This window comes from Homalodisca vitripennis, chromosome 1 (genome assembly GCF_021130785.1).
Source record: "Homalodisca vitripennis isolate AUS2020 chromosome 1, UT_GWSS_2.1, whole genome shotgun sequence".
NCBI classification, from domain to species: domain Eukaryota; kingdom Metazoa; phylum Arthropoda; class Insecta; order Hemiptera; family Cicadellidae; genus Homalodisca; species Homalodisca vitripennis.
In genome coordinates this window covers 49240866-49257014 of record NC_060207.1, presented here as the reverse complement: position 1 = coordinate 49257014, position 16149 = coordinate 49240866, and the positions used below count along the sequence as shown (strand labels likewise).

At 31.0% G+C, this 16149-nt stretch overlaps 1 protein-coding gene across 1 annotated transcript; it reads right to left on the bottom strand.

Moving 5' to 3' along the window:
• Window positions 1-398: 398 nt before the first annotated feature.
• On the bottom strand, window positions 399-5493 carry LOC124361173 (myosin regulatory light chain sqh). The gene is made up of 4 exons (XM_046815215.1): window positions 5360-5493; window positions 1922-2115; window positions 1413-1642; window positions 399-684 (listed from the first exon to the last, which is right to left on the bottom strand). Exons 2-4 carry the CDS (start codon window positions 2109-2111, stop codon window positions 580-582), a joined length of 525 nt encoding a protein of 174 aa, XP_046671171.1. The 5' UTR covers window positions 2112-2115; window positions 5360-5493; the 3' UTR covers window positions 399-579.
• Between the last annotated feature and the right edge of the window lie 10656 nt (window positions 5494-16149).

The window sequence follows — 16149 nt, the reverse complement described above, 5'->3', positions numbered from 1 at the left end:
ACTGTTCTACTGTATTTCATGCGATGAATGTGTTGGACTGTGAATACTAAACACAATTAGAAAGTATCTATGTATTCTTATATCCATAAGGGACCTAAAAATAGTACAAAACCTAATAAAACACGGTATTAATGAGAAGTTTGATTTTTCCTCATTGCAAACATAAAAGTCCCACCACCATATATCCATCGCCTGCTACTTATAGAGTTAACACTACATTGTTGCAGTCTGGAATACCCAAAACAAGTAATGCCAAAAGTAATCCTTTTTGGTTTTGGCACATGGTATCTTTAAATTTTTACTGTCTTAACTAAACTATAGAAGATTTGTATAGTTGTATTATTTTTTTGTACTTCTGATTGGTTCCAATTTTTAATAGGTAAATAAAACAAAGCATCCAAATTATAAAAGTTCTGTTTATGAAAATGTCCTTAAATGCTAATGTAAAATACATGACTGATGATAACAAGATTTGACATTGTATGCAACATTAAAAAAATAATTTATTAAAAATGCTTAAACGGTAACACATTTTATATTCAACAAAAGATTTCAAACATGGAATATATTGTTGGTTTTTTATTGTTCATCCTTATCCTTGGCTCCATGTTTCAGTATGCGAGTAAACTCGATGTAATCAAACATACCATTCTTGATAGGTGCTTCCCTGTACATCTCATCCACCTGTAACAGTTATTACAACTTAAATGTTTTATTAGCAACCTCAGAGAAATCATTCAATATTTAACATCAAAAAATTGTTGATGTTTTGTTTCAAAAAATAAATGTTGACTTAATAACACTTTTATTATTTAATACAACACAAAAACATACAAAGAATAATTAAAATCTGAGATTTTTAATACCCAATATTATACTAACTAGTTAAAGTGTGGCATTTTCAACTATAAATAGTGCAGTATAACTTCCAAATTTAGTAAATAACATACATAAGAGAATTCTGAAGTCCATGAGGTTCAAGGTTGCAGAAGGAAATTAGTGGTAAATTATATAAAACTATTAATAAATAGTAATTTTACTGGTATACAAAGATTACTATAAGTTTCATACTGCTCATGATTCTTAAAATAAAGTTTAAGAAAGTTGGAAAGAAAGGGATAACAATGCAGATAAAACACAATGGAATACTAGAGTATAGATGTTGGACAAGAAGCAGATGAAAATTATAAAATATAAAAGTAGTATTAGCTTGAAAATATAAAACTTGGTCTCTAGTTTGGGGAAGTTTGTCCTTCCATATTTATTTTCCTGAAGAAAATTACACCACAAGAAACATCATGTCTATACTTTTTTTTCTAGATAACATAAATGAAGAGCACATTTGACAATGTAATAATGATAATACTCAATTTTAGATAGTTTTAAAAACTGTTATTATTGTTACAACTTACATCTTCGTCTGTGAACCGGTCCCCCATGGAAATGAGCAGTTCACGTAGTCGCTCTTCATTGATGTAACCATTGTTGTCTTCATCAAAGCACCCAAAAGCATTTTTAATTACATCTTCAGGATCGGTTCCTTGCAGCCGCTCCCCAAACAGTGTAAGGAACATAGTAAAGTTGATGGGTCCTGGTGCCTCATTCATCATGGCTTCCAGATACTCGTCGGTGGGATTCTTGCCTACATCATAAAACAAACAAACTTATATACAACATATTATAAATTACAATATTTATTTAGCCAAATATTTGCTGTATATATTAATATTTTAAAGTAGAAAGTAATAGTTGAAAGTTACTACTAAACACCGAACAGCCATTACTATCTTTTATCATTAGATTAAAAAATTCTATATGCTCAATATAAAGTATTACATTAAAGACATGGTAAATTTAATAAATTTCAAATAAATAATTCAAACATTCATGGTATTTTCTTAATTGAAGCCATGAGACCTACCCAAAGAAGCAAGCATATCATGTAGATCTTCTTTGTCAACAAAACCATCCCTGTTCTGATCAATCATATTGAAAGCTTCCTTAAACTCTTGAATCTGTGCCTGATCAAACATTGCGAACACATTGGAAGTTGCTCTCTGAGCACGCTTCTTAGTGGTTGCCCTTCGACCTGCGGTTTTCCTGGAAGACATTCTTCTGCAAAAAAAAAATACAAATACAGTGAACATTACATATAACTGTGACAGATACTATGGACTGTAATAGAAGTTTCAAATGAAAAGCAGTTTTCCATGCTACCTGAATACACTACGGTAATATACACATACAAGTAATGAATAAAAATAATACTGTGGGATTAAACTACACAGATTTTGATTTTATTACCTAGTCTCCAATATATTAATATTAAAACACTTTCTAAATATTTGAATGGATTATGTTTCAAACATAATATAGTCATTTTTACTTCAGCTAGACCATGCAGAAAAAAAATAAAAGATAAAAGTTAATCAATTATAGGTTTTGAGTTCAAATAGCTGTACTAAAGAAAAACATGAGGGGGATTAAAACGGTGTAACTATAACCAATGATTGCTGTTACACTTACAATTATGATCTTTTAGTTATAATTATGTACAATATTGTTGTTATGTGAGACAATTTGTAATACCCCTGCATTTCATATTACTACAAAAGTAACTTTACTGGCGTCTACAAGGTATGTTCTAAGGTCTTAAAGTAATGTTTTGTTTTGTTTGTCTTCAGCCTGTTTTCAAATATTTGAGTCAATTAAATTCAAAGTGGTGATAATAAATTTTATAGCCTCATTTAAAAACATTGGGAACTTTGGTATTATTCTGAGGCCACTATTTTTGGAGGAGTTTTTTCTTACCAGGGAACTAACAAAATTATATTATTACAAAGAACAAACTTTATTTGACTTACAATGAAAATTATAGGTCGTTATAACAATCAGTTCTTATTTTCTGTCTCTCATAAGAAAACGATGTAGGCAACAAGGAGGCCTACATGCTATTTATTATTATGTTATATAAGTAGGTTTTGTTTAAATGATCATAAATATGTTACTAGTAGTAATACCAAATTTAAAGATAACCTTACAAGTGCTCACGTAATCTGAGCTTGAAGTAAAGAGTGGTCAATTTCCACCTGATAGGTTGGTTGTTTTAGGCGGTTTGTGGAACTGCTGAAACCGTAGATTGGTCGGCCTCATGGTGTGCTTCTAGGGTGCACAAAAGGCCCTTAACACTTAAGTGCATGGCGATAGGCCGCCTCATAGAAGAAGAAGGTACTATCACGAAGGATGTGTTTCATTTTTTACCAGAAGTGCAGGCTGGCGTTAAATGTGCCAATCAAGCCCGCACTGATAATAAGACATTTACGATTGGCTCTTTCCTGACCTTAGGTCACGACCCAGATCGACCAACTTTTCCCACGTCAAGGCGATCACATTAACTTTTTATATTTATAATACGTACATATGTATTTACCTACTTATATATCCTAATAACAAATAGTATTACTTCCTTTTGGAAGGCAGAAAACAAAAACTGATCACCATAATGACATTCAATTTTCATAGCAAGTCAAATAAAATCTGTTCTTTCTAATAATGTAGTTTTTTTAGGCTCCCAGTAAGAAAAACTCCTCCAAAAATAGTGGCCTCCGGATAGTACCAAAGTACTAAATATTGTTTAACTTACCCCAGTCAATGGGAATTTGAATTAATATTCAATTTATGAAAATCTGACATTTACCCGATTTACAAATACTTAAGTATTTTACATCCCTACGAGTAGCCTAGGCTAGATTATAATAGCCTAAAGTGTGAATTGAGACCCTTTCTTCCATTCTTTTCCCTAGTCAAAATAGATACTTTCTGTACAACGTTTACTCATATTTGAATAATAAAAACAACAAATAGCATGATAAACAACAGATTTATATCATGTGCCAACTCAGCAATTGATCAACAGTCAACAAAAACTCATGCAAATTTCATCTTAGTTGCCTCTAACAACAGTTTCGTTTTGTGAAAGTAGTAAAGTGTTTATACCCCAATAGCCCTTGCATTGTCTTTTTATGTGGTTTTTAAGCCTCCTAAAGTAAGTTGCGAGATTAAAGAATGTTCAGTTGGTTTTCCCAAAAATACACAGTGGAAAATGTAAAAAAAATTATCAAAATCTGATAATTTAGATAAAAGGTGGTAACCCCCCAAAGTGAAACCCTTTGGACGTATAGTTAATATATACGTTTCATCTGACTTAGTTGTCTGACTATAGTTTCATTTTGTGAAAGTAGTACAAGTGCTTGTACACCCATACCCCTTGCAATGTCTTTTCATGTGGTTTTTTTTTAAGCCTAAGTAGCCTATATATACAGACTTTGTTCTAAACTCAACTCTTTTATAGAGAGGAACCCTTTGGACGTATAGTTAACATGGACTTTTAATGACCTTTGTGTTAAAATATTTGTAATTTCACTTTTGTGGAGGCGTATAAGTACTTGTACCCCCATATCTCTTGCCATTTCTTTCCATAGGGTGTTTTAATCTCACAAAAGTTAGGTGGTTAAACAATTTTTGGTTGATTTGCCTGAAAATAGACATTAAAGCATGTAGATCTAAATCGGACAACTTTTATAAAAAGAGGGTCATGCCACCCCTTATGGAGGGGAAGTCAAGAGGGTAGTGCATTTTAATGCAAAATTTGGTATCCCTTAACTGAGCAAGTACCAAATAGTATGCAATAAACTAAGTAATCTATTTATACGGACTTTGTTCTAATTTCAATTCTTTTCAAGGCCTACTGGAAAAAAGGGAGACTTAATAAGTGGCCTACACTCAGTATTCGGTTGTTATTATCGAACTATTCAATATATTATCCAAATTCAATATTATTTATTAATCATACAAAACAAGAATTATAATACTATAACAACAAGAATAATACATTACAATTTATAATAACATAAAGGTAACAATAACATTACAAAATAACAAATCCAACTATGGCCAATTATTAAAGTCAACCTGAAAAAATAATTTGTAGAATTTAGATTAATGAAATTAGAATGTTAACCTCGTTAGCAGCTTTGTACTTTCCCCATATTTGATATTGCACAACTATTTAAAAACAAAGTAAACACGATTTTAAAAATGCGTGTCAAACTTAGATAATGAAAACAATACCATACATTGTAAAAATAATACTTTAATTCTGTCTTGGGAGCAATGCCATTCCAAAAAAGGCAATAAAGTTAGGCTCACTGTGAATCATCAAAATATAATTTTGTACAATAATATGTTTAACCAGTACGTAAGAACACAGATTTAAAACAATTAGACGAGAATATTGATTAATAATAACGATTCACCTGAATAATACAAAATACTACTGATGAAAAATAAAACGTCTTACCTTTCGTTGAAATATTTGACAACTGGACCAACACCTTAACTGATGATTCACTTTTCCCAGTGGCAGCTGACGACAATATTCTCAGTAAGGCTGGCCACACACTTAGTCAGAAATTGTTTAACTTCTTATATTTTAATCTTTAATACAAATCTCAAATAAAATATATTTTAGTCTTTTACCACTGATAAAAGATGTATTTATTTAGTTATGAATAATCTAAATAGGTATGGAGTGAATTAATATTTTTCTCATAGCAATTTGTTAAAGTTAGAGTTCGTTCATTTTACTTTGCATGTTGGCAAACTTGACTTGACGAATGCTTTTCATTGGCTCACTGTTCTATCCAATCCAGCAACAATTTAGCGGGGGAAATTTCAAATGTAAATTCTTTAAAAATTACTAAAACATAACTAATCTTAGGTTTAGTACACCTTTTAAAACACAACTTTCTCACCATTTCCTTGATAAAGCTAAATAACGGTATTAAATAAACCAGAATGCTTTATTCTTTTCTAAATAAGCACTTTCCAAGCCATATGGCCTTCCATTCTGTTGTCCTAGATAGGATTTCTCTGCATGCCATAAAAGGGCACATTTTAAGCAAGCTCTACACCACACAAGGCAACACAGCGACAAGATTACTCTTTTGATTACTGCTGTATGATTTAGTATAACCAGATAGATCTGACAATGTAATAGGGAAGGTCTTAAATTTGTGTTTAATTCTCCTTGCCCTATTGTAATTATAATTTATGCTTATAATTATAATTATTAGCATAATTAAAACCCTACTTTTTAAACGCATAGTCATCATTTTATAATAATTTAATAATATATGTAAAAGCCACTTAATGGGTTTAAAATTTTCCTAGACTGGGCTCTCAGAAGAGGGGCTGAAAAGAATAAATTAGGTGAATAAAATATTTATATCTATAAAACAAGTCAATTTTAGCTAGCCATAAATACCATTCTTAATCAAATTAAGTTGATACAATTTTGTACAATAATCACTCGTTTTGGTGTTTGGTGTCACTAGCATGATTTTTTAACCAAGTACAATGAAAGCAATAGCTAAAAATAACATATTGGCTTGCAGTAAAAACATTTTGTTAGAGATCCAATTTATAAAATATGAAGAATTTTTGTAATGTATATATATATATATATATATATATATATATATATATATATATATATATATATATACAGGGTGTATATTATGTCTGGAAACACCCAAATATATCCTTTAATAATTTAAATATAAATTTGAAAATTGTTGGACCCTTTTTCATCAATGGAAATTTAAATGCCGAACTTTACTACAATATGCTCCAAAAATGAAATAATCTCAGCTATTCAAATTGCATCAGGAGAATACTTTGATAATGTATGGTTTCAGCAGGATGGTGCTCCACCCCATTATGGGAGACAGGTAAGAGAGTATTTGGATTTAAGGTTTCCTCATAAATGGATTGGCCGAAGAGGGAGAAATCGAATGGCCTCCAAGATCTCCGGATTTGTCACCAATCGATTATTTCCTATGGGGTCATTTAAAATCCTATGTTTATAGAAGAAAGCCTCATAATTTGGAAGACCTAAGAAACAGGATTATAGAGGAGATTGCTTTTGATAACTGAAGAAATGTTAGGCAACTCTGTCGAATCATTTTACACAAGATTGGCTCATTGTCAAACCGTAGAAGGAACACAGTTCGAACAATTGCTTTGACACCAAATGCAGGTAAAACGTTTGTTGTAAGACTTTTCTAACAGCATACATTATTTTTTATTTGTAATAAGAAATCAATAACATAAGTATTTCCATAATTGTACTGTAATAAAAAACTGGCAAATTTGTGCTAATAGAACCAGCTTAAAATGAAAATTTTGTTTTATTTAATTGAACATTTTAAAAAATGCTAAAAAATTAGTGTAACACATTTTGTGGCAAGAACCATGTTAAAATTACATTGTTGAACATCAGTAAATTTTCAATACTAAAAATGCTCTATTTTCTGATAGAATAATTCCCTTGAGATGCGGTTTGTGGCATTCAATTCAGTAAGCTATTACCTTTAAAATTATGTATCACAAGGTATAGGCTTCCATTAAGAATATTCACGATACCCTCGGCAGGACGTCCCCCGTTGGTGTGACATAACAAAACATTGTTCCAAAAAGTAGATGCCCAATCTCTATCACGATTGTAAGAGGTTTCAAATTTATATTTAAATTATTAAAGGATATATTTGGGTGTTTCCAGACATAATATACACCCTGTATATATATATATATATATATATATATATATATATATATATATATTCAGTAACCAATATTCACAGATTTTGGCTAAATTTGATAAGGAGTGCAGTTAGTCAGTGTTGAGATTTTTAAACGTTTTTATGGTATTACAATTTAATAAATTGTGGTTTTCTTTAGTAAAAAAAAACATTTTTGCTTTATAAACCAAAATGATAAAGTTAAGTACAGAGGTTTTGATTAAAATTCCAACACTGGAATGATAGTAACCATTTATTATTAATAGCTTTATCATAAATATTATTAGTATTTATTATTAATAATTTAATAAATATTGGTTTAAGAGTGTCCACAACAAATTAATCTTTAAGTAAGATTAAATTTTTAATTCATGCATAAATGTATTAAAAATTTAATCTCGGTCTCAAAAGATGACTACCCAGAATTCTCTGTTGCTGTGGGAAAGGCAAAGTACAAGTTCTAATTCATAACAATAGAAACTTTGTCATATTTGGCACTATTTATTATTGATTTGTTATTATTATTTCCTTATTAGCTCTCAATTTAAAGTTTTGAAGAGTCTAATATACCAATGACTATCTTGATTTTTATGTCATAAAACAATGCTAAACTTTATGCCAATGTATATCTTTATCATAGAGTTGTATTGATACATCTTAATTTTAAAATACAACTTATACATCTCAAAATTTCATTTAATTTTTAATATAATTTGACAGTTAAAAAAAATACAGTTTTTCAATTAGGAATTGTTATTAAAATCTTACACAAATCTTAAAAGCATACCTTTAAAATGAAACGTCTTCTAAAAACTCAGCAGCCAGAAATAAGGGAGAAAATGGTTAAACATTTATTGTTGTACTAATAATGACAAAATGTCAAGAATATTTCAATTCACTCATACCTTTAAAGTTGATGCTGTATATTTTTAGAACGGTTTTAATAATTTGATTTGTTTTTTTAATTTTTATTCATTGATTTAGGCTGAATTATGAGTTAAGAACAGAGAAGCGGAAGACTGCCAGTATGTTTAATAAAGTTATGCTCAATAATTAAGTAATTTTAATAAAATATTTTTATCGACTAAGTATTAGAATTAGAAAGTACATAAACATTAATATTTATTGCACAATTTATCTATTTATTACAATATAATCTACATTATTTCAACATTCATAATACATTATTTAAAGTAACAAATACCAAAAGGGAGACAATTTAAAATTTAATATCCATTGTTCCACCTACAATTTATTTTAAATTAAAAAATTAAATTCTTTACTATTGTTAAAAACTAACATGATATTAATTTTATCTTCTGATGAAGGGCAATATATAAGGATAAAAAACTATGATGAACAAAGTCACACTTGACTTGATGCTTGCTTTAGACGAGCCAACTGATGTGTACAATTTGGCTCAAATGCTACTCTTTAAGAGAAGTGATATTAGTCACTTGAAATGATCGAAGAATTGGCTGATGTTCATTCCATGGAAAACTATGTTACTGGAGCTCAATTTTTTAAACAATGAAACTATTTCTAAACACCGATATAATCTAAATAAACTCAAGAGAATAGCTACAGATAAAGTTAAAAGTATTCAAGCCGTTAAAACAGGCTTAGTATGATATATTTGGAATGTTTATCTTGATGCTGAAGATGAGAAATCTATTGCAATGTTCACCACTGTTATGCTGTAATAACCTTGAGGTTCCAGAAATAATGCAAGTTAGTAAGGTAGTAAATTAAATTAGGTCTCCTGCAATCGAAAGTGAATTCTGAAATTATAAGTGAATTCAGAAATACAGACATTTCCGATCATTATGATATAAGTTGGTTAAACAGAGAAAAAGTGCTGAAAGAATCCTTGAACTATATCAAGCTACCAGATCATGATTTACTGGTCCTCTAGAAGAGCTTTAAGATGATCGCTGGCAAAGTAATCCAGCATTACTTTGGAAGCTAGCATTTGCAGTAGATCTTACCACTCATTATTTTTTTGAACATAAAACTTCAAAGCAAAAATATTTGCAAAGAATCTCTTCCAACAAGCAAAACTTTTAAATGAAAGCTTGCTTTTTATAATCATTTAGAAAAAAACATTTTGGACCACATTGAAACTTGCAACAAAATTGTTAATAAAACCTTTACTGTCCTATTACATAGTCGATAGGTACTATTGTGTAACTAAGGAAGGAATTCTTAACTTGTTTTGATGATTTCGATGAAGCATCATTACAGAAAAGATAAGTTTGAAATAACAGTTGAATAATCCAAAATATTAAAATAATCCATTAAAAGTTGAAATTGAAAATTCACCTTCATAACAAATTGAACTTGCTGCAAATGACAACTTGAATAAGTTCTACAAAGTCATGAATATTTTCTTCTATTTTACAAATAGGCTTTCAAATGTATTTTGTAGCCTAGGTTTAATTATTAATTAACTGTATTGAGTGATTATTTATCAATAGTCAATCAGCAAATTGTTACACATCGCTATTACATTTTTGTTGTATGTGTTGACTTCAAGAGAATGGTAAGTTTAGTAGGTTTTGAGAAATCGAGTGTCAAATTAAAAAAATGAAGTAAAAAACATGATCAAAACAGATAAAAATTTGTAATAAAGTTTGTAGAAAAGTTTATTTTGAACAAACATTTGTAAATAAAGTACACAGAAAGCAAATAGATGTTTGATTAAATGGTTATTCATAATAGTACAAAGTAAAATTAACTGGAAAACATTAATCTAAATCTTATTTAACCAAATAGCAGTAAATTTTCAAAAGTGTCTCCACCAACTTCAATGCATTTTTCTGCTCTTTTAAGGATGCTCCATCCCCATATGCAGAAATCCAATGGAACATAATCTGGTGAATCCAGTGTATAGGACCTCCACGACTGATCCATTTATTTAGAAACTGTTTATTCAAGTAGTTGGAAACAATATTTTTTTAATGAGGTGATGCACCATCATGTTGGAAGTACAGCTAGCATTGTATTGCAAGAGGAACATCTGCAAGCAATATCAATAAATTTCTTGAAGAAACTGAAAGTATATCTGACCTATTAAGCGCTCTTGAAACATAAATGGTCCAATCAGCTGATCATGAATAATAATACCACACCATACTCTAATGCAACAACGCTGTTGAAAGTTATGTTCAATATTGTTGCATGAGGTTTCACTTGGGTGTCTGCAGACAATGGGTGTTTAACCAAATATAGTACTCCAAGCAATTAATAGGCATTGTTTCCTGGATGTAAATGCTGTAATTTTTGTTTATGTTAGGGATAGAGCTTGTTATTATTAAGTATTCTCCATATTTTACTTTTTATATCTCTGAACCGCTTAGAAATACATCCTATACTAATACCTGGAATATGTTCAACAGCAGCAGCAATGTTTACAATACCATCATGTTGGCAAGAGCGGTCATACTGCAACCTTGCCCCTACTGTTTCCCGTAACGTAAGAAATGTAGCACTAATTGTACTAGTACTTGGAATTCTGCAGTAAGGATAACTTTGTCTTTATTCTTCAACAGTGGCCATAGCATTGCCTTCACATAACATAAATAAACATCATATTGGCATATTCTTTCTCTTGTAAATAAGGTTCGTAAGAAATACGATACGTTAGCTTTTACGCTTGGATTTTCGGAACTTTATAAAAACAGCTGTGCGTCTTTTTCCTTCTTTTCTTGTGTTTAATTGTTGCAAAAGTAGTGATTCTCTATACGTGAAATGGAACGAAGTAAATTGACTGAGACTGAACAAATTTTAAAGTATTTGAATGATGACGAATGTTTGACTACAAGTGATGTTTCGGAAAGTGAGAAAGATGAAGTTGATGAAGTGGAATTCCAAATTGACAGCGATGACACAGATGCTGATCCATCCTATTCCCCTGCAAAGAAAACTTTACAAGATGACTCCAGTTCAGATGAAGAACTACCTCTACCGCCCAAGAGGAAAAAGAAAACTGCACCGGCCGTTGAAAACCCAACTTCTATACCACTACCAGAAACCACGGCCTCTCTACCTTTACATCCCGTAGATGAAGTGGCTATGTCAAATTAATGTGTGACAATGCAACAAGGTTCATGGTTGATGCCATTCCATACTCAGGCAGAACATTAAATACAGAAGGCATGCCCCATGGCGAATTCTTTGTGAAAAAGCTGTCTACTACTTGTCATGGTTCCAACAGAAATGTAACCATTGACAACTGGTTCACATCAGTACCTCTAGCAACTTCCTTATTGGAAGAACCATATAAATTGACCATAGTCGGTACTCTTAAAAAAAAACAAACGAGAAATGTTGTGCACGAAAAATAGGAAAGTTGGGACCAGTATGTTTTGTTTCGATGGAATGAAAACAATGGTTTCATACAAAGTCAAGAATTCCAAAAATGTGTTGCTTCTATCGACTTGTCATGAAAAACCATCAATTGATAAGGACTCAAAAAAACCTCTAATCATTGAGACATACAACGCAACCAAAGGTGCAGTTGATACTTTAGATCAAATGTGCCATCAAATGTCGTGCAGCCGAAAGACGAGGCGGTGGCCATTATGTGTATTTTTTGGCATGATAAATATCATGCTAGTAAATTCATATGTTATTTACACTAGTAACATGGTGAAAATGGGCTTGAAACCTCTTTCAAGGAGAAACTTTGCAATGCAAATCCATTATGACCTCATCACACCATGGCTTCAGCACCGTATGAACTACCCAAACTTGCCAAGAAAACTCTGCCAATCGATTGCTGAAATAATTAAGGCACCTCTTCAAACAAACAAAGTTAATGTCCCTCAGCACCCCCGTCGAACAATTTGTGGAATATGTCCATCAGCAAAACAGAGGATGACGTCAATCTTTTGCTGCCGATGTGCCAAGCCAATCTGTGCCGAGCATCGCGGAAGATGCTGTTTCCATTGTACAGATGAGATTTAACCATAGACTTAGTTTTAAAAAGGTTTACTAAGCTGTATTATAAGTGTTTATACGCAATTAAATGGCATTTTTGTAAAATAAAATGTGTTTGTCCATTTTTTGAATCCTGTCGTAATTTTTACGATACGTTAGCTTTAACGTAACTTTTTGAACACGTTAGCTCTCTAGGGTTAATAATTACTACAGACAAAAAAATACTTATAGGGACTGAAACTCAATTAGGCCTACTAAGAACAGAACAATATGCATATGGACTGAAACTCAGTTGTTAGCTCTCAAAATTATTTGAATTCTGCAATATATATCATTGTTGATCAGCTGCTTATTGTTTTACCAAGTTATAAAATAAAAATGTCTTGCAAAACTTCATTCTGTTTTTTAATCAAATTAATCTAATAAAGTTTTTCAATTAAGAATTGAAATTTACAATTGCTTAGTGGAAATTTAATTTGTTTAATGGATAATTAACAAAGTTATTGTCAGTTAAATGTAAAAAAATTTATTAAACATCTATTCGCTTTCTGTGTACTTTAATTACACATGTTTGTTTAGAATAAAATTTTCTACATGTTTATTAAAACGTTTGATCTGTTTATAGGTAAAATAAGAAAAGTTATAGTTGCCCAAATATAAAGAAATGTTGTTTTTTTTTGCATTTGACACAATCTCAAAAACTACTTAACTTTTAACTTACAGTTCTGGGATCTGTTTCATTAAATTTATTAGGTCAAAAACAATAATAAACAATTGAATTCATCCCTTAATTTACCATACCAGAATTTCAGGAAGACCTTGTTTTACATGGTGAGCTGAAATCCAAGAGAAATATTTTGCTAGCCGTAATTTGAAAACTAAACATTTCCGGACTCATGTGTATGAACTTTTTTCATTATTTTTACATGTAGAATGAGCTCCCACAGTTTCTGCATATCTTCGTGAATCACCCTATATAACAAACCTTAATGATGGACACTTAAATTCTTATTTGCTAATAGGGGTGTCAAAATTCGATACAAGATGGACTGACATTGTTTAGTGACTAAAAACAACTGCAAAAATCTTACACATCCACAAGAGAAGGACAAGTGATGGCTCAACAGAAAAATGTGATTAATGTTTTTTCAAAAACTGTAATTTAAACTGTAAAGAATATCAAAATTAATAAATAGATGAAGGTGTTTTTTATGGAAATGTTTAGCAATTTTCTTTAGAAATCTACTAAATTGGCTAAACTACTGTATGACTTCAATTCTTATTAAATAATATACATATCTAACTATATTACCTTTCAATAAAGTACATGTGAAAGTTTTTGGCCTACCAGCCTCCTAAGGTTAAGGTCCTAAGGTAATATTTTCAATTTGGGTCTTAAATGATAAAGCTAGACTATCAGAGTTTTGAATTGAACAAAAATAATCAATATAACACTGTTCATTTTTTATTTAATTGATGAATAGGCATGCTTTTATATGTTAAAATGGCTGATTACAAATAAATATGAATCCATAAAGGATTTAAAGACTTTGAAACCAGTAAGATATTTTCACGAGATTGTTGTAATCTGCTTTTTACAGCCCTACATTTTAAAAATTGAAACAAAAGTGTGAAATTTAATTAAAGTTTAACAAAAAAATTGAATGCTTAAAAATCAGAAATTAAAAACAATCACTTCAAGAAGCGATATATCTTACCGAAACAGTGCTTTGCCTTTCCTGAATAATTTGACAAAGTGGACTTGGCTAGGTTTGAACTAAAATACTGACACACTAAAATACTGCCTCTTTCACACACATCGAATTTGGACGTCCGATAAAATAACGGGCGATATTTTATCGTTTGGGTGCCGCTTGCACACACATCGATTTTTTACCGTTCAGAAAGTTATTTGAGTATATGGTGTGCTGTAGTGAGTGTTGTATTGCTTCTCTCTAATGAATAAAAAACGTGTTGTGGCTATGTGGTTCATATACCGCCGTATAAAGCGTCGTAGGATTAAGTGGAAGTGCTGGATACATCCGATTAATAAAACAAGGGAACAGGTGGGAACCTTTCACACCGTTTTTGAAGAACTTCAACGTGATGGAAATAAGTGTTTTAATTTCTTTAGAATGTCTACGGTTTCGTTTGATGAACTTCACGAGAAGTTAAAAGATGTCATCAAACATGAAAACACTAAAATGAGGAATTGTATTCCCACACAGGAAAGGCTTGCTATTACGTTAAGGTAAGTAACAAATTATTAAAAATTCTAACTAACACGTTTTAAAGCTAAACTTTAATTAATAATGATAATACAAATGTTTGTTTAAATTTATTTATTTGAAAAGAGAAAGGCTTTCGACATGAAACAATCTTGGTTTATGTGATGCGTCAAACTCAATTAATTTAAAATCTGGTATTAAAAAAAACTTTGGTTATGAGCTACAAGCTCTTTATACTGTACTTCAAGGGCTGAAGTTTCATCGATATTACAATATAACACTTCAGAGTTAATTTAATTCATGTGTACAATTTATAAATTAACTTGATTAGTCCTAAAGATGTGCACTGCACAGGGAGAAGGCGCAGTGAGAAGTGAGGAGTGAGGACGGACGGTAAAATATCTATATGTCTGGAAGCGCACGAATGGACACGTACGCCACTGTAAGGACGGCAACGGCACGGTGCCGTTGGTCTGCAGTGGCAGTGGACGGCTGCTACACGGCATTTTATCGTTGCCGTTCAGAGATCTTCTAGTCTGAATGTTCCCGTTTACTGCTATGCGCCACTATTGGAATTTGGACGGTCGATAAAATATCGGACGTCCAAATTCGATGTGTGTGAAAGAGGCCTAAGTGTTTAAAAATTTTCTAGGGTTTGAAATGCAATGCCTCTTGTTACTAAAATACAAGTCTCCTCTATTTTAATTACTGTAATATGTAAAAAATATCTAGCGTAGTCACTATGATACTGAGTTATATTGGTTTAATCTAATGTTCATTTAAGAGAGAATAGCAACCTTTTTTGATAGGTATATTTTCTAATTAAGTAGTAATGAACTTATTAGTTTTATTTAAACACATTGTCTTCCTAGTATTATGAACCATGAACCAATGTGTCTTATTGAATTGATGGAGTACAGAATACAAATTTAAGAATTTGACAAGTAAATTTTTTGAGAGCCCATATTTGAGACTGCTAGGGTTGACATCTATAAAAATCTCTATTATTAATTGGTTAGGAAAATTACTATAAATGTCAGGAATTTGTACTTCTGTGAGGCAGATTAAGATATCTACCATAGTTGTGGGTGTTGCAAGGTTCAAATATTATGATTAATATATACTAGTTCTATGTGTTAAGTGAAGTGTTAAGAGAGCCCACTAGTTAGTTGCCAGCCACATATCTGAGTCTTCTCTTTTAGTATGGTTAGTATGGGGATAAAGTTTAAATAGTGTTGTAAATAAGAACTTGTTTCACTACAGAAACTTGAGTTTTAGTATATGAATGATAGGCCTCAGATGTGGGCTGGCAGCTTACTAATACTCCCTATTAACTGTTA